The sequence below is a fragment of the Pseudorasbora parva genome, chromosome 10 (assembly GCF_024679245.1).
Source record: "Pseudorasbora parva isolate DD20220531a chromosome 10, ASM2467924v1, whole genome shotgun sequence".
Lineage (NCBI taxonomy): Eukaryota > Metazoa > Chordata > Actinopteri > Cypriniformes > Gobionidae > Pseudorasbora > Pseudorasbora parva.
Window position 1 is genome coordinate 44,559,606 of NC_090181.1, and position 19,571 is coordinate 44,579,176.

At 41.4% G+C, this 19,571-nt stretch overlaps 1 protein-coding gene across 4 annotated transcripts in view; it reads right to left on the reverse strand.

Moving 5' to 3' along the window:
- fermt2 (FERM domain containing kindlin 2) overlaps positions 1-12,702 on the reverse strand; it is a 110,345-nt gene extending 97,643 nt beyond the window's left edge. For all 4 annotated transcript variants that reach the window (XM_067456226.1, XM_067456229.1, XM_067456228.1 and 1 more), the window contains exons 1-2: positions 12,492-12,702; positions 10,942-11,099 (exon numbers count right to left, since the gene is read on the reverse strand). In XM_067456226.1, the coding sequence (XP_067312327.1) occupies positions 10,942-11,098 (157 nt within the window). In that variant the 5' untranslated portion in view covers position 11,099; positions 12,492-12,702. The remainder of the gene's footprint in view (positions 1-10,941; positions 11,100-12,491) is intronic.
- Positions 12,703-19,571: the final 6,869 nt, after the last annotated feature.

Below are 19,571 nucleotides of genomic sequence, written 5' to 3' on the forward strand. Positions count from 1 at the left end.
TCTTAAAGGAGGGAGGAGTCTAATGCTATTTCAAACATTCTGACTTTTTTTACATGATAAACACAGGCAAAGTTTTAAAAAAGGAGATGAAGTGAAGTATTCGAGTATTTCTGTGCCAAATACACTACTTCAGGATTCAAACACATTTGGAAAAGTTTTTCTACAGTATGCCCCTGTATAACATCATAAAGGGCGGAATTGTTTGTAGGGGCACTTCTCCTAAATGACGAGAACACACACACACACACACACACACACACACACACACACACACACACACACACAAGCTTTGTTCGGGTTACGGGAGCTGTCGGCAGCGCTGGCATTTAGTTTTTAGACCACGAAATCAACAATGACAATAAAGAAGTGAGTTTTTGGTTGTGTGGGAAAGATCACTTTCTCAAATAACCCAGCGTGAAGGAAACAGTGGATGCAGTTTGTGTTTCCGGTGTTCTGCAAGTGTGTGTGTTTGTTCACGGTCATGAGTGGAAACCGCAGACGTGGAGTTAAACTGCATCAAATGTGTGTGTTTTGTTGGCAATCTCAGCGCATAAGTGCATATAACATGAACAACAAAGACGTATAGTGAATCTAGTTCAGTTATCCAGTAATAATGACGTACGTGTGTGTGTGTGTGTGTGTGTGTGTGTGTGTGTGTGTGTGTGTGTGTGTGTGTGTGTGTGTGTGTGTGTGTGTGTGTTTGACTCTTTAGCTCCACCCACTGCATGCCTCCACGAGCTCTGCTGTTTTCAGAAAGAATCAGTACAGCCTATCTGTATTTTATAAATATGATAAAATGAGAAGATATGAAGGATGCAATACTACTCTATAGGTACTCAAGATACACATGAGAAACTGTGTGTGTTGTAATGTGTACCCTTTAATTTTGCGCCATAAACCCATTTTGAGATGCAAGTAAATTAAACCACTATACGGAGTCACACACACACACGAGCACTCTTTACAAATATACAGACATATACGATGCCTTCGCTGAGCATTTCAGGAAAATACCGACAGCGAGACACTGCCGTCTCGCAGCGAGTGTCCTTCGCTTCAACCTTTCAAATTATGAAAGATTACTTTATTGAAGGTTTAAGTGGTGTGTGTGAGTTACTGGAAGCAAGCAGAATACGAGTGTTTCTAAAGCACACATCCGGTTAAAAACTAAGATCCAGAAGCGCAGGAGAGAATCGCGATGTTCTCCCAGCCCTAGTTAATAAACATCTGAAATTGACTGCAGTAACCTCTAGTAAATTACATATTAGTGTGTTTACTTGCCTGTTCAGAATCATCATCTCTGTTTGAAAGGTATCCAGAATCAACTTCATATTCCACGAGATGTCAAAAATAGAAAATAAACATGTGCATATTATCTATTTGGCAAACCAAGAGCACAAAGCATCCAAGAACTCACTGTGCCGTCGATCTGATTAACCCCGTGCAGCACGACTTATGAAGAAATAGTAAGAAAACACACTTCTTTTTTTACTGAAACATTTACTGAACATTTAGACAAGTGTGTTTTGTTGTTGTTGAGTATTATAACTGATACATCAGGCTTCATAGCTCATCCAGTGTGATATAGTGAGAATATGGAGCTCAAACAGAGCAGCAAAAACATGCATTTTGATGCAGACGCTGATATTTATATGACCAAAAAGATTAAATTAAATAAATGGGATTGATCTACTGTCTTTATAACAAGATATTTACATAAAATACATATGAATATCAATACCTGCAAATAAGAAGTCTTCGTAAGATGAAATTTAAATGCTTAGTTTTATTTAAACATATAATGCATTGCAATGATGATTGACTAATAATCCTGATGATCATACTCAGGATTTTATAATAAATGATGATAATGGATAATCACATAAAGACAAGCAGTATTAAAGTTATTCTTGTGTTTCCTTTATAAATCTGGTCAGATTTGACAGCAGAAAGAGCTGACGGAGATGCTTCGACAATTACACTAAAAGACTTTTAATGGATAAAAGAGTCTGAACTCTGAACTATCAATCAGAGACAGACGGACAGCAGGAGATTGTGTGAGACAGATCATGATGATCATTTAGAGACCTAAGCATTATCAGAAATGATCCTTTCTAAACACCAGAAAACAGAAATGAAGCACAAAAAGCAGGTTTCCGAGTATCATGTTTGTGTCCCAGCCCTGAGAAATGAAGTCTGAGAGTGTGTTTCTCTCCGAGAGGTTAATAGCCTAACATGTGCTCTAAACTAGCACAACCTCTCTCGTACCGCCGCCACACATTCCTGAAGAGTTTACAGGGTTAACGCACGAGCATGATGGGTAACCATCCTAATGACCATGGCTAGATGAGTTCTCACACATTTCCCCTCAAACAAAGCTGTTTTTTCTTTACATCTTTGGTCGAAGATGAAGGCAGAGCCACATGAGGTCCTGTTTCGCCTCGTTCAACAGCAAAGAAAAAAAACAACAGATGCCACAGCTGATAGTTTACAGCAACACTTTTCAGACACTATTAAGAGCCGACTGCATTTAAGGAGGTCAGTGTTTCACAAACACACCGAACAACACAGCAACACATCCAGTAAAACCAGAAAAATGTAGCGGCTAATAATGCTAATAATAACCTCCACAAGGGAGGTTCAGTGGACATGTGTTCTCCATCTTCATGGAGTGGGAAGAGTGTGGAAAACAAAGGAGGTTTTGTTCTATACCTACAAACAACAAGGAAGCAAATTATACCACATTCAATATTATTCCACACTTTTCTTTCTAATCAAAAATACATTAGTCTCAATATATCACACACACACACACACACCCATTTAACTCTTTCCCCGCTAGTGCTGCACGATATATCGTTTAACCATCGATATCATAATGTACGCGTATATATACACGATAGGGATGGCTCGATACCACAATTTTGGCTTCGGTACGGCACCACAATCTAATACTAAAGTACCGATATTAAATCGACACCACACGGTCTGATATTAGCGCGGGTATATTGCACGAGAATGAGTTTAATTATGCAAGTTTTGAGTTTATAAAGTGGGAAATTACCACAAATGTTTATTAGTAAATTAATCAGCAAAGCTTATCACACCAAATCAGTCATTTCAAAACTTTCTTGTGAGAAATAATTGTAGCAAAAATCTCTCAAAATTAGCAAACTGCTTCTGGTTTCAAAAGACATCGCACTACACTAAAGCAATCTGCAGAATCCGATTCAACATTTCACGCTCGTCTCGGGATGGAGAACGGAAATCATCTGAACATGCAAGCCATTTTAGAGCATTTCGTAATAACAGTTACAGGAGATATGAGCTCATAACAACGACACACACACACACACGCCTGTAACTCGCACATTAAAAATGAGGCTACCTTAAACAGTCAAACACACAGAATTATGTAAAAATGTCCGTCTGTAGTGAGTATCCACAAACACAGTCGGTTGTGTCATATGGGTCCCGCGCACTGTGCGATTTTTCAAAATCCTTTGCGAATGTCCCTTGTCAGACTGTACGAACATGATCCTCGATGATCGCCATGTCACACTGTAAGATCTCAGTTGACATTAATGTCAGACTGCACGATAGTTAAGGCGCGCTAAAAACGGACGCGCGCAAGAAAACTCACCCGGAGCTTTATAATCATCAATGAATGAGGCGTTCGGTGACGGTGAGCTGCATTACACGCGGGACTGAAATGCTGGCTACAAAGAAATCTCTAGCTCTCGTTTTGGTCATAGTTTGTCTTGAAAAACGGAGATATATGACTGTCGTCGTAGGAGAAGTCACACTGCAGGATTGTGTGCCAAATCTTCTGACACTGCCAGAATTTCGTCTTCGAGGTAAAATTTGATCGCAGCGCTCATTAATCGGCTGCCGGTGAACATGTCAAACTAACGACCAAAGACGTCAGATTTTAGCCTAGGATCTGAGGAATCTTTTAGGGTTTGCTAAATTTGTCCCAGACGGCCAAATCGTGGCCAAATTCGCACAGTGTGCACCCGGCTTAACGCGAATGTAAATAGTGCAATAGTGCGTGTGCAAATATTATGAGATCTAAATGTCATTGGCTGAAACGAAAGCTGGAGATTGTGATATTCGCTCTTATGTTAGGCTGTGTGTGTGCGTTGATCAGTGTAAAAAGAAAATAAATGTCTAAATGAGATGGTCTGAATGATCACTGACCTGTCGATCTCTTCAGAAGTCTTAAAGTCAGGATAGCGTCAGATGCTTCTTGGCTAGGTTTGATGGTTCTTCATCAGTTTTATAAGCAAAGTAATTACAAATTTCACTTCTACTCCTCTCTTTATTCATTCGTTTTGGGCATCTTGAGTGAGATTCAACTGCTTTATTCATTTTGTTCGTCTATGTTGTTGTCACATTTGCCGGTTGTTTCGGGTCAGTTTGGGTAGCGCGCTGCCATCTAGCGGTGAACTTCGGAACAGCAGCATACACCAAAATATACCAAATTCCAGTACCGGTATACCGCGCATCCCTAATACGCGATATATAAAGATCGCAGTTGATCTGTGATCCGTACGGGCAGCTGCTCCCCGGTTCAGAACGTATGTGATTTGCAGATTAATTGCAAAGTTTAACTATCATAGAGTACACGTTTATCATTTGCATGGGTGTTTAAGTTAAGTCAAGCATCAAGGGCAAGAGGACTCACACACTGTTTTCTGTGTTCTGTTTTCTCACGCACGCACACACACACGCACACACACACACGCACACGCGCACACACGCGCACACACACACACGCACGCACACGCACGCACACGCACGCACACGCACGCACACACACGCACGCACACGCACACACGCACACACACGCACAGAGAGCCACGCTGACGCTAAAAAATTGCGAGCCGAATGCACGCAAAATGCCGTCTCGTTGAGTATCCTAATTAACACAGTCAGTTATGTGCAGTAAACAGTTGAGAAAGGAAATGGCTGCGTGTCATTTATATTAGATCCGTGCGTTCCTCTTAAAGGGACAGCAGCCTAATAAACCCACAGCTGCTTGTGTCAACATAGTGATCAAACAACAAAAGAGAAAGAGACAACGACTTGTGTTAACAATTAATTAAATTATTTATACAATGACTTAAGTATTTAATTTCTGAACTTGAATACTGTTAGATTTATGCAGAAATATGCAGTCTCATAAGTAATCAGATGCATATGTAAAATAACGCGATCATTAAACATCATATAAATCAAAACGGCCTAAGGTTACTGAATGAAATGTGGACCCAGGGCGAGCTCTAGGACTGTGAAGCTTTGGGGTGTTAATGGACTCCATCTACTCCATCTGTGTTTTGATCATCGCTCTAAATCCCATCTGGATGCAGTCTTTCACAAAAACAGCTTTTTGCGCAAAATGTTGCTTTTATTAATGAAACGCACCCACAAGTGTTGATAAAAGGAATGTTATGTTGTTGTTTAAAAGCAGATGGTCTGCTCTTTCCTGACATATTCGTGCTTAGATATTCATACAACATTTTTTTTTTTTTACACTGGCGGGGAAAGAGTTAATAATGCAAGCGAATAATCGGCCATTAAAGGTGTCATGAACTGGCTTTTTTTAAAATGTTATACTGTTGTCTGAGGTCAACTAATGACATTCGTGTGGTTTTTATATTCAAAAACATCATAACTAATAAGTTATAGGCTATTTTCTACACTGGTTTTGAGGCTGTCTCCTAAACGCTGGGTTTTGATGGACGTGCCGCCAGGCGCGCTGGAAGCCGTTTAATTCCGGGGGGGCTGAAAGTTGGGTCGGAAAATGTGTGACGTCATTATGTTGTCAGTGGCGACCAGACAGGTGCATGTTGTAGTAGAACCCCCCTTTACCGTCAAAGAGCACAGACGGACCCACCGCCCCAGATTATTGATGTTTAAAATTAATTACTTGTTAAAACGCGATCATACCATGGGTGTCGGAAGCAAAACTGTGGGTGGTCTCAGAATTTGTTTTTGCATGAGTAACGTTAACGTTATAGATACAAATATACTGCAGTTTACTAAACGATTGATTGCGCCAGACAAAATTACGGAAATCACTGAGTTATTTGCCCTGCCTTTTGCCGAACTCGCTCTACTCCCTTTTCACATCACAGATCAGAAAGGCATTTATTTTCAATAAAAATTGAGAAAATATTAGAAAAGTGGGGGGAAAAAAAGAGAAAAACACCTAATACGATTTTCTCGGTTAGGGGTAGTAAACAGACGTGTTGAATAAGTGACGATAAAAGTGAGTGGGTCCAATATCAATGGTCCTCAAAAGTGGGTGAGTCTTGTCCTCACGACACACAATGGTTCCGACGCCCATGGATCATACACACACACACGTTAATCATCACTCATAAAGCATTCTTTTTATTTGTGTTCATAGGCTACATACAATATCCAGCATCTACCAGGGCTTTTAGTCCATCATGTGCGCATATTTGGAGAAATAATGATTCATAATCACGTTTGTAAAATATCATGTGTCCCGACCTCAGCAGACTGGTGAGAGTAGGCTACATGTTAACGTCCAGCTCACAAACCTCGTGGATGTCTGAACAGAGTTTGTGTCGGTGTCAAGGTCAACGTTGTTGTTGTTTGCATACTTTATTTGAGAAGATTTCCCAATTTTACTTTTCTTAACAGTGTTAGTAGTAACGTTACTCAAAAAAAGTCTAAAAATACGTTTCTGCTGCTTATTGCTAACCATGACCAAACGAGAGTGAGCGAGGTGACATGGTGACGAAAGCAGTTCCTGAGGAATTATTAAAATAATTATTAATTAGTTGATATCTTATCCACGGCCCATTATTTTAATCCCATTAAAACACAGTATGTTATGTCAGTCTATTTTAATTTATTTTATTTCATTTCATGTTTTAAATACAATATAATTTTAGTCCACAGCCCCCCACCAGGGGGGCTGATGCTATAACGAGGGGGGCTGATGCTATAACCAGGGGGGCTGATGCTATAACGAGGGGGGCTGATGCTATAACCAGGGGGGCTGATGCTATAACCAGGGGGGCTGATGCTATAACGAGGGGGGCTGATGCTATAACCAGGGGGGCTGATGCTATAACCAGGGGGGCTGATGCTATAACCAGGGGGGCTGATGCTATAACCAGGGGGGCTGATGCTATAACGAGGGGGGCTGATGCTATAACGAGGGGGGCTGATGCTATAACCAGGGGGGCTGATGCTATAACCAGGGGGGCTGATGCTATAACGAGGGGGGCTGATGCTATAACCAGGGGGGCTGATGCTATAACCAGGGGGGCTGATGCTATAACCAGGGGGGCTGATGCTATAACGAGGGGGGCTGATGCTATAACGAGGGGGGCTGATGCTATAACCAGGGGGGCTGATGCTATAACCAGGGGGGCTGATGCTATAACCAGGGGGGCTGATGCTATAACCAGGGGGGCTGATGCTATAACCAGGGGGGCTGATGCTATAACCAGGGGGGCTGATGCTATAACGAGGGGGGCTGATGCTATAACCAGGGGGGCTGATGCTATAACCAGGGGGGCTGATGCTATAACCAGGGGGGCTGATGCTATAACCAGGGGGGCTGATGCTATAACCAGGGGGGCTGATGCTATAACGAGGGGGGCTGATGCTATAACCAGGGGGGCTGATGCTATAACCAGGGGGGCTGATGCTATAACCAGGGGGGCTGATGCTATAACGAGGGGGGCTGATGCTATAACGAGGGGGGCTGATGCTATAACCAGGGGGGCTGATGCTATAACCAGGGGGGCTGATGCTATAACGAGGGGGGCTGATGCTATAACCAGGGGGGCTGATGCTATAACCAGGGGGGCTGATGCTATAACGAGGGGGGCTGATGCTATAACCAGGGGGGCTGATGCTATAACCAGGGGGGCTGATGCTATAACCAGGGGGGCTGATGCTATAACCAGGGGGGCTGATGCTATAACGAGGGGGGCTGATGCTATAACCAGGGGGGCTGATGCTATAACCAGGGGGGCTGATGCTATAACCAGGGGGGCTGATGCTATAACGAGGGGGGCTGATGCTATAACCAGGGGGGCTGATGCTATAACGAGGGGGGCTGCAGCCCCCACAGCACCCCCTTCCCGCGCTACTGCGTGCCGCACTGGAGACTTGGAAGTAAACGCCCACGGCTAGGATTGGAGAAGATTTGCTTATTTAATGAGCTTCAGCTCCGCTGTCAGTTCAGGTCACATGAGGGGGGGTTGTTTAGAAAGCGGCAACTGCACCTTGTCTTTATCAAACAAACACAATGATTTATTTCTCATCCACCCACGATTGTATTACATGGCCTGCACCCGCACAATCGGTCGATAGAAGCGTAAACACACACACACGTGCGCGCCCAGATCAAGAGAGAATTTCTGCCGACAGGCGTACGTTTTGGTCTAGTACAGCCCCGGGACTAGTGCTATTACATATAAAAAAGATGTTTTACTTAAATAAGTTTGTTGCACCATTACTGTCGGATCCAATATAGAAGGCACAGCGTTGTGTCTGCAAATCCAGCACCTGAGACTTGCTTACAAACAATTCCGCAGTGAAATGAAGCGAACACATGTACACGTCTTCCCCACGTGAGCTGGAACTTCATTAAAAATAAATGAAGTATCACATATTCCTAATATTAGGATCTGAAGGAAGCTTATGCAGCGCCTGTGTTCTTCCACAATATCTTGCTATCTTCTTTAGCTTGTTTATTGCTGCTGGCTAGCGAGCCGATCAGCTGAATGAGTCGGTGGGCGGGGCTACTGAATTACACGTGCTTAATATTCTGTAGAGTTTGTCTCACGATGACGTAAGGATGAAGCTCACGATCGTTTTCGCCTGGTGTCTATAAATGCTTTTCTTTGAATAACAAGGAAGTTTTCAGCTCTGAAACTTACAGGATAATCTTATATTATCATGACCTTTTATTTATCAAAAGCTCAAGGGAAAGTTGATTTCTCAATTCATCACCCTTTTAAGGGTTTTTTATTAAACAATGAATTATCTATAGAACATGGAGGCTGATGTTTGATATAAGAATCCACCACCATTTCCACCAGTGGATTCTGATTGGCTTTCAATGTTTCAAGCGCTCATAAACTGGAGAAAAAAAAAATCATTCCGAAAGCGATTTCAACGTGGCATCATGGCTATAGCTGTGGCACGGACTTCGCTATCCTCAGAAAATAAGGGTTTCAAAACCTATTTTTGCAGTGATGCCATAGAAGAGTATTTTTTTAAACCTTAGGGGAGCACTAGGGATGGGTACCGAAACCCGGTATTAAACGGGCCCCGGGGGTGATTTTTGAAAGAGCTCGGACGTTACCGGTTCTGCTGTCGGTACTTTTGAAAATACACGTGACGTGACGTGACGTGACGTGACGTGACGTGACGTGAGAGAGAGAGAGAGAGAGAGAGAGAGAGAGAGAGAGAGAGAGAGAGAGAGAGAGAGAGAGAGAGAGAGAGAGAGAGAGAGAGAGAGAGAGAGAGAGAGAGAGAGAGAGAGAGAGAGAGAGAGAGAGAGAGAGAGAGAGAGAGAGAGAGAGAGAGAGAGAGAGAGAGAGAGAGAGAGAGAAGAGAGAGAGAGAGAGAGAGAGAGAGAGAGAGAGAGAGAGAGAGAGAGAGAGAGAGAGAGAGAGAGAGAGAGAGATTTCTCCCTAAAACTCAAACTTAATGACAGAATCAGCACGATCAGTGATTGTTGTAAAATATAGTCTAGCTACTGCTGGTAAATTGTGGGACGCGTTTAATAATAAAAAGAGCGATTAAAAGCACAAATGTGCGCAAGAGATTGTTCCCAAGTCGGCGCGCGCTCCAAAACAGCCACAACGAGACGAGCAAATTACACTTTCGGTTTCATACTCGCGTCTAAACGATCAAATGTACACAAACATCTAAGTCAAAATGACCGGCTTGGAGAGTCTCTTAAACACAGTTTGTGTCTAAAATGGACGTACTTATTATGGATATAGTCGGGAGGAAATGTAGTGCATCTGCCTATTATCAGTCGCCTATAGATCTGCACGTCTGTCTTAAAGAGGCAGTGGTGTAAATAAACATGCTGACGAATTACTGCGAATTAAACAACCAAATGCAAAGAGAAAATCACTCACAGCTCTTGAATGAATAACTTCAGCTTTAATAAGCATTAATTTAGGGGATCTATGATAAACTATGCAGTGTTATTTTACATTTGATTACTAGAATTCTTCCTGAAATTAAAGCACTGTGTAGGCCTATGTGTATCTTTGTTAATTGTGTGTGTGTTATATATATATATATATATATATATATATAATCTCAAAAAGTACCAATAAGAATATCGTTGAAGTACCGGACCGATAAGCAGAATCGATAAGAGCAGTAATACCGTTAAAACCTTAACGATACCCATCCCTAGGGAGCACCAATGAACCGTTTTAATAATCTAAAAAAAAAAACACTAATAATCTATAGCGCTCTTATGAGTTGGGCACCAGTGCGACCACTAACAAAATTTCAAATGCCACCATCTGGGCAAAGTCTGGAACCTAAAAGGTTCTTCTAGCAACCATCATAACCAATAAAGAAACCTTGTGCAAAATTATTAAAACAACCCTTTACAATACAATTTAGTGACCGTTAAACACCACAGTATAATTACAGAAAACACACAGTATTACAAAACTGGACATGGCTGTGGATAATGAAGTTATCAGTCAATGCCAATATTGTCAAAAAGTAGCAAAAATCCGCTAATTAATCAGAGCACCATGAATCACATTAAACATGGATGTCTGAATGCAGCGTGCTATAATTCCAGTTTCCAGTGAATAATGTGTAAGGCGACCATGAGTCAATGAAACCAGTCGGCATGAGCATCCCTCGGCTCAGCAAACTCAAACTGAAAGGTGAAGCGGTACGTACCAAGTTTCTCCACGAGTTTGAGCATCACACCACCGATGTGGATTTCCCCGGTGACTCTTAGAGACACGTCCCTGTTGAGGTCAGTGACGTGCATCTTTAGCTCCCAGGTCCCGTCTGCATAGCAGCCATCCGGCATCCGTATACCGTCCAACGCCATCCTTTAAAACAGTGCCAAAACATCACCACCATGATGATCTGAATCTGGCAACTTCAGCAACAAGTGTCCAACGAGCAAAAGCAAAGCTCTTGAGAGTGACAAACAAGTCTCCATAGCTAGTGAGCTGCCCATCTAGACAACATTTTGGACATTATAGAGCAGCGCACATGACATTTTGAGTTAAAGGGACAGTTCACCAAAAAATGAAATTACTCATCCTGATGCCATTCCAAACCTGTCTTCCCAGCTCCATAACAAAAATCCTTTTAAGGAAATATAAGATTTCTGTCCCTCCACTGATTATCACTTTCAAAAACATAATTTACCACTTTATTTACAAAATACTAATCTTCAACGTGCTTTTACAAGAGCACAACGATGTGTTGAGGTGAGAGCAAACGTAGCATTGGAGATTAATATTTTCATAAATAAAGTGGTAAATTATGTTTGTTTTTTTTGCACAAAACTCATATTGTGTCATAAAACTGAGGTTGAACCACTGGAGTCACATGGGTTACTTTAATGATGTCTTTAATATCTTTCTGTGGCTTTAAAGTGACAGTAGCGTAGCCTGTCAATGGAGGAAAACTCTCATATTTCATCAAAATATCTTCATTTGTGTTTCAAAGACGAATAAAAGTCTTACAGGTCATGAGGGTGAGTAATTAATGACAAAATTGTAACTTTTGGGTGAGATATCCTTTTAATATCAATGCGTGTAAAAATAATACTTCATCAATGATGAAATGTGTAAATAAACGACTAAATATATGTATTAAGCTCTTTTAGGGATGACACATGAATAAGGGTATTAGAATTACTACATATTAAATTATTAAACATTAGATGTGATTTGCCAATACATTGTAAAGTTTGTCACATTTAAACTGAATGGGATTAGTATTATTTCTATTCGTTTGTTTGAACTACATGTAACTTAGTTGTTGTTAAAGGGACAGTCTCCCTAAAATGAAAACTCAGTGTGAGTAAATGATGACAGAATTTTATTTTTCTTCTTTGTGCGAGTGTGAACTATCCCTTTAAATCGTCCCAGCCGTATAGTTTAATAAATTACATCAAAACATCATGCTGGAGGTTTTAAATTTGCGATATTAAACCTGTAGCTGTGCGACTAACGGTCAATCACCGAGCCAGGGCACCGATGACGTCAGCAGCCCCGCTCCAAATGCCAACTAAATAAAGACAGCGGTCAATGAGAGAGAAAAACACACAAAAACGACCTCGAAAGTTAGTTTGCTCGCTTTTGGGGTAGGATCTGAGAGTAGCAGAGTACCCAGAAAGCTTTGAACAGAGCAAACGTGGGGGTTTTATTCAGAGTTGTGGAGTACGCCAGACAAATCCTGAGAGGAGTGAAATCATAGCGTTCACTAACCTTCACAAATCCGCCGAAACAAATCCACAAAACACCGCTTCACTTCCCAAAACTTCAACAGCCTGCGCGTTTTCTTTCCTTCAGCCGCGTATTTAATCCTAGCATGAGGAAGGTTCCCGAAAAAAGAAAAAAAATCGCCAAAGTCCAGCGACGGAGCTCCTGAAGGGTTTTGCGTTAATGGAGTCCAGTGGCCCGATCTCTCTCTCTCTCTCTCTCTCTCTCTCTCTCTCTCTCTCTCTCTCTCTCTCTCTCTCTCTCTCTCACACACACACACACACACACACACACACACGCACACTCGCTCTCTCTCCTCCCGCCCTCAGATAACGTCACTCACTCGCTTTCCGCTGCCTGCATCACTCCAGACGCCATTCACTTCTACATAAAGTAGCCAACATACAATTTTCTTATGAATACCAACGTCGTTTTTTTTTATTCGTTCATTTTAATTAATTACAAACTGACCAAAACATATTTTTTAGACCTTCAAAAAAAGTCCTATTCTGTAGCTGCGGATTATTAATTTTTAAGCACAGAAATATGAATGCTAATTAAAGTAGCAAACCAACTGATGTAGAGATCTTGTTTTCCAGTCATCATTCACTTTTATTGACATCATCAGTAGCCTAAACTCCAGCTGTCCGTTCTAAACGGGTTAGTTGTGTTTTTGAACGACCGCTGATCATTAACAGTAGCCTAATAAAATAGCCAATTAGTGACTCACTCTTTTCTATGGAAGTGAACCCAAGAGTGAACAGCCTCTGGAACATGATTCACTACTAGAGTCAGAAACTGCCATTTAAGGGAATATCTATCTATCTATCTATCTATCTATCTATCTATCTATCTATCTATCTATCTATCTATCTATCTATCTATCTATCTATCTATCTATCTATCTATCTATCTATCTATCTATCTATCTATCTATCTATCCTTCCATCCTTCATCTATCCATCCACCCATCCATCCTTCATCTATCCATCCATCCACCCTTTATCTATCTATCTATCTATCTATCTATCTATCTATCTATCTATCTATCTATCTATCTATCTATCTATCTATCTATCTATCTATCCATCCATCCATCCATCCATCCATCCATCCATCCATCCATCCATCCATCCATCTATCTATCTATCTATCTATCCTTCCATCCTTCATCTATCCATCCACCCATCCACCCATCCATCCTTCATCTATCATCCATCCACCCTTCATCTATCTATCTATCTATCTATCTATCTATCTATCTATCTATCTATCTATCTATCTATCTATCTATCTATCTATCTATCTATCTATCTATCTATCCTTCCATCCTTCATCTATCCATCCACCCATCCATCCTTCATCTATCCATCCATCCATCCACCCTTTATCTATCTATCTATCTATCTATCTATCTATCTATCTATCTATCTATCTATCTATCCATCCATCCATCCATCCATCCATCCATCCATCCATCCATCCATCTATCTATCTATCTATCTATCTATCTATCTATCTATCTATCTATCTATCTATCTATCTATCCTTCCATCCTTCATCTATCCATCCATCCATCCTTCATCTATCTATCTATCTATCTATCTATCTATCTATCTATCTATCTATCCTTCCATCCTTCATCTATCCATCCATCCATCCATCCACCCTTCATCTATCTATCTATCTATCTATCTATCTATCTATCTATCTATCTATCTATCTATCTATCTATCTATCTATCTATCTATCTATCTATCTATCTATCTATCTATCTATCTATCTGTCTGTCCGTCCATCCATGATCCATCCTTTATCTATCTATCCATCCACCCTTCATCTATCCATCCACCCACTTTTCATCTATCTATCTACCTATCCTTCCATCCTTCATCTATCCATCCATCCACCCTTCATCTATCTATCTATATCTATCTATCTATCTATCTATCTATCTATCTATCTATCTATCTATCTATCTATCTATCCATCCATCCATCCATCCATCCATCCATCCATCCATCCATCCATCCATCCATCCATCCATCCATCCATCCATCCGCTCAATCTTGATTCAGGTTTGCTAGATCTAAAAGGTTCAGTAGTTTTTCTCCCCATCAGCACAAGTGGCTTGAGATGGAATTAAGTGTTTTAAGGCTAATGCTTTTATTAGATGTTAAAATGGAAAAAAAGGATAAGATTTTGATCCAAATGCATTTCAGTGTTTCCAACGCAGCTGGAGCAGGAATGGTCCTGAAGGAATGTGTGCCTGTGCCGTGGCCGGCGGGAGGATTTATGACCCTCGGCTCTGACCTCCTCCTCTGTTCTGGCAGGGGACACATTGCCTTTTTAGGCTGTGTTTTAATTACCGTGTAAACAGCCCGTGAGGCAGAGCGCAGGCCAACCAAGAGGTGTTTCTGTGCATGTGGAGCTAGGATGAAAATTTACTTCATTTGACTTTCAAACTTTAGCATTGTGTCTAAAACAAGCGCCCTTATACAGTTGAGAAGGTTGATCAGCGAGCCTGATGGCAGTAGCAGTGACTCCTGTTCAGGTGAAATGTACAATTTTTCTATTTAGTCATTAGGACACACTGCTTGTGTAAAGAAAGACATAAAAAGAGCTAATATAGGCCCATTTACTCACTCCAAGCTTGTGAATGACGCTCTACTGGAGGCTGTAAAAGGAGATGCACTGAAATGAAGAGGGGATGCTGGAGAATGAGAGCTGCCATCTAGTGGCCAAACGTCTAACACGGCCTATATGATAATCACCCCAGAATTAGAGGAATAGTGTTACGGTGTGCTGAAGGATGCGCATGTAACGTGTGTTTTAACTCATTGATCACCAGAATTTGAGGAAAAGTCTTACGGTGTGCTGAAGGATGCGCATGTAACGTGTGTTTTAACTCATTGATCACCAGAATTAGAGGAATAGTGTTACGGTGTGCTGAAGGATGCGCATGTAACGTGTGTTTTAACTCATTGATCACCAGAATTAGAGGAATAGTGTTACGGTGAGCTGAAGGATGCTCATGTAACACACGTGTGTTTAACTCGTTGATCACCAGAATTAGAGGAATAGTGTTACGGTGTGCTGAAGGATGCGCATGTAACACACGTGTGTTTAACTCATTGATCACCAGAATTAGAGGAATAGTGTTACGGTGTGCTGAAGGATGCTCATGTAACACACGTGTGTTTAACTCATTGATCACCAGAATTAGAGGAATAGTGTTACGGTGTGCTGAAGGATGCTCATGTAACGTGTGTTTTAACTCATTGATCACCAGAATTAGAGGAATAGTGTTACGGTGTGCTGAAGGATGCTCATGTAACGTGTGTTTTAACTCATTGATCACCAGAATTAGAGGAATAGTGTTAAGGTGTGCTGAAGGATGCTCATGTAACACACGTGTGTTTAACTCATTGATCACCAGAATTAGAGGAATAGTGTTAAGGTGTGCTGAAGGATGCGCATGTAACACACGTGTGTTTAACTCATTGATCACCAGAATTAGAGGAATAGTGTTAAGGTGTGCTGAAGGATGCTCATGTAACACACGTGTGTTTAACTCATTGATCACCAGAATTAGAGGAATAGTGTTACGGTGTGCTGAAGGATGCTCATGTAACACACGTGTGTTTAACTCGTTGATCACCAGAATTAGAGGAATAGTGTTACGTTGTGCTGAAGGATGCGCATGTAACACACGTGTGTTTAACTCATCATTTTAACTCATAGTCATTAGGACACACTGCTTGTGTAAAGAAAGACATAAAAAGAGCTAATATAGGCCCATTTACTCACTCCAAGCTTGTGAATGACGCTCTACTGGAGGCTGTAAAAGGAGATGCACTGAAATGAAGAGGGGATGCTGGAGAATGAGAGCTGCCATCTAGTGGCCAAACGTCTAACACGGCCTATATGATAATCACCCCAGAATTAGAGGAATAGTGTTACGGTGTGCTGAAGGATGCGCATGTAACGTGTGTTTTAACTCATTGATCACCAGAATTTGAGGAAAAGTCTTACGGTGTGCTGAAGGATGCGCATGTAACGTGTGTTTTAAGTCATTGATCACCAGAATTAGAGGAATAGTGTTACGGTGAGCTGAAGGATGCTCATGTAACACACGTGTGTTTAACTCGTTGATCACCAGAATTAGAGGAATAGTGTTACGGTGTGCTGAAGGATGCGCATGTAACGTGTGTTTTAACTCATTGATCACCAGAATTAGAGGAATAGTGTTACGGTGAGCTGAAGGATGCTCATGTAACACACGTGTGTTTAACTCGTTGATCACCAGAATTAGAGGAATAGTGTTACGGTGTGCTGAAGGATGCGCATGTAACACACGTGTGTTTAACTCATTGATCACCAGAATTAGAGGAATAGTGTTACGGTGTGCTGAAGGATGCTCATGTAACACACGTGTGTTTAACTCATTGATCACCAGAATTAGAGGAATAGTGTTACGGTGTGCTGAAGGATGCTCATGTAACGTGTGTTTTAACTCATTGATCACCAGAATTAGAGGAATAGTGTTACGGTGTGCTGAAGGATGCTCATGTAACGTGTGTTTTAACTCATTGATCACCAGAATTAGAGGAATAGTGTTAAGGTGTGCTGAAGGATGCTCATGTAACACACGTGTGTTTAACTCATTGATCACCAGAATTAGAGGAATAGTGTTAAGGTGTGCTGAAGGATGCGCATGTAACACACGTGTGTTTAACTCATTGATCACCAGAATTAGAGGAATAGTGTTAAGGTGTGCTGAAGGATGCTCATGTAACACACGTGTGTTTAACTCATTGATCACCAGAATTAGAGGAATAGTGTTACGGTGTGCTGAAGGATGCTCATGTAACACACGTGTGTTTAACTCGTTGATCACCAGAATTAGAGGAATAGTGTTACGTTGTGCTGAAGGATGCGCATGTAACACACGTGTGTTTAACTCATTGATCACCAGAATTAGAGGAATAGTGTTACGGTGTGCTGAAGGATGCTCATGTAACACACGTGTGTTTAACTCGTTGATCACCAGAATTAGAGGAATAGTGTTACGGTGTGCTGAAGGATGCTCATGTAACACACGTGTGTTTAACTCATTGATCACCAGAATTAGAGGAATAGTGTTACGGTGTGCTGAAGGATGCGCATGTAACACGTGTGTTTAACTCGTTGATCACCAGAATTAGAGGAATAGTGTTACGGTGTGCTGAAGGATGCTCATGTAACACGTGTGTTTAACTCGTTGATCACCAGAATTAGAGGAATAGTGTTACGGTGTGCTGAAGGATGCGCATGTAACACACGTGTGTTTAACTCGTTGATCACCAGAATTAGAGGAATAGTGTTACGGTGTGCTGAAGGATGCGCATGTAACACACGTGTTTTACTTCATTGATCACCAGAATTAGAGGAATAGTGTTACGGTGTGCTGAAGGATGCTCATGTAACACGTGTGTTTTAACTCATTGATCACCAGAATTAGAGGAATAGTGTTACGGTGTGCTGAAGGATGCTCATGTAACACGTGTGTTTAACTCGTTGATCACCAGAATTAGAGGAATAGTGTTACGGTGTGCTGAAGGATGCGCATGTAACACACGTGTGTTTAACTCGTTGATCACCAGAATTAGAGGAATAGTGTTACGGTGTGCTGAAGGATGCTCATGTAACGTGTGTTTTAACTCATTGATCACCAGAATTAGAGGAATAGTGTTACGGTGTGCTGAAGGATGCTCATGTAACGTGTGTTTTAACTCATTGATCACCAGAATTAGAGGAATAGTGTTACGGTGTGCGGAAGGATGCGCATGTAACGTGTGTTTTAACTCGTTGATCACCAGAATTAGAGGAATAGTGTTACGGTGTGCTGAAGGATGCTCATGTAACACGTGTGTTTTAACTCATTGATCGCCAGAATTAGAGGAATAGTGTTACGGTGTGCTGAAGGATGCTCATGTAACACACGTGTGTTTTAACTCATTGATCACCAGAATTAGAGGAATAGTGTTACGGTGTGCTGATGGATGCGCATGTAACCAGTGTTGGGAGTAACGCATTACAAAAGTAATACATTACAGTAACTTATTACTTTTTGCTGTAACGCAGTAGTGTAAGGCATTACTAATCAATTTTCAGTAATATTTTACTCGGTACATTTCCAGTAACGCTTGCGTTACCCACCCCCCACCCAAAAAAATACAATAAAAAGAAAAAGGGAAAGGAAAAAAGGCGCGATACATTAACGCATGAAAAATGCAAGTTATTACCTGTTCGTGGTCATTCAATAGCCGCGTGTGGTGTCCAGGTTAGTAATTAAATACTAAATGACAGCTTCTGATATATTTTTGTATAGCTATTTACTTCATTTTCCTTCAGCTCAGTACTTCAATTCATCTCCCTCTTGCTGGTGTACATTTGGATATGGTGTGATATATAGTCCAGTGAAGGTGCACGTGTTTATTGCGGATTTTACAGAAGTACCGCAGGCATGATTTCAGCCCCTGTGCTCGCGCTGGCCAGTGGAAAAGTGGCTAAAGAAGGTTTTAAGTCTCTGTCGTTTCAAAGAATAGCACAACGGCGAGCGCATCGAAGAACGGACGAGAGACGAGGCGCGCGCTGCAGAGCCAAACTATAGGCCTAATGCCTATAACACTTGGGTGAAGATGACAGAATAAGACTACTACACACCGTGACACCGTCGTTTAGATTTTTTATAGTAATACAGTCATTTAGTTCAGTTAGAGAACAGACTGTTCAAATAAAAACGGAAGGTGTCTGCTGCATGATCCGAAAGTGTGATCTTGAGCTGACATCGCGGAAGATTTGGTTTCAAAGTGAAATGTAAAAGCGCCTATTAAAGGGGGGTTTGTCATTGTGTTGTGCATTTCATTAAGAATAATAGGCTAATTTTAAACCGAAACTAAAAACCTGCTTGGCCGCAAAGAGCGCTTATAACGAGCTGTCATTCACGGTGTGCGCGCACTGGCGCGTTTTCAGTTCATATGGAAGCTTAACTTTTATAGGAATTCATTGAAAGCACTCGCTTTGTATCCGCTCCCATCATTA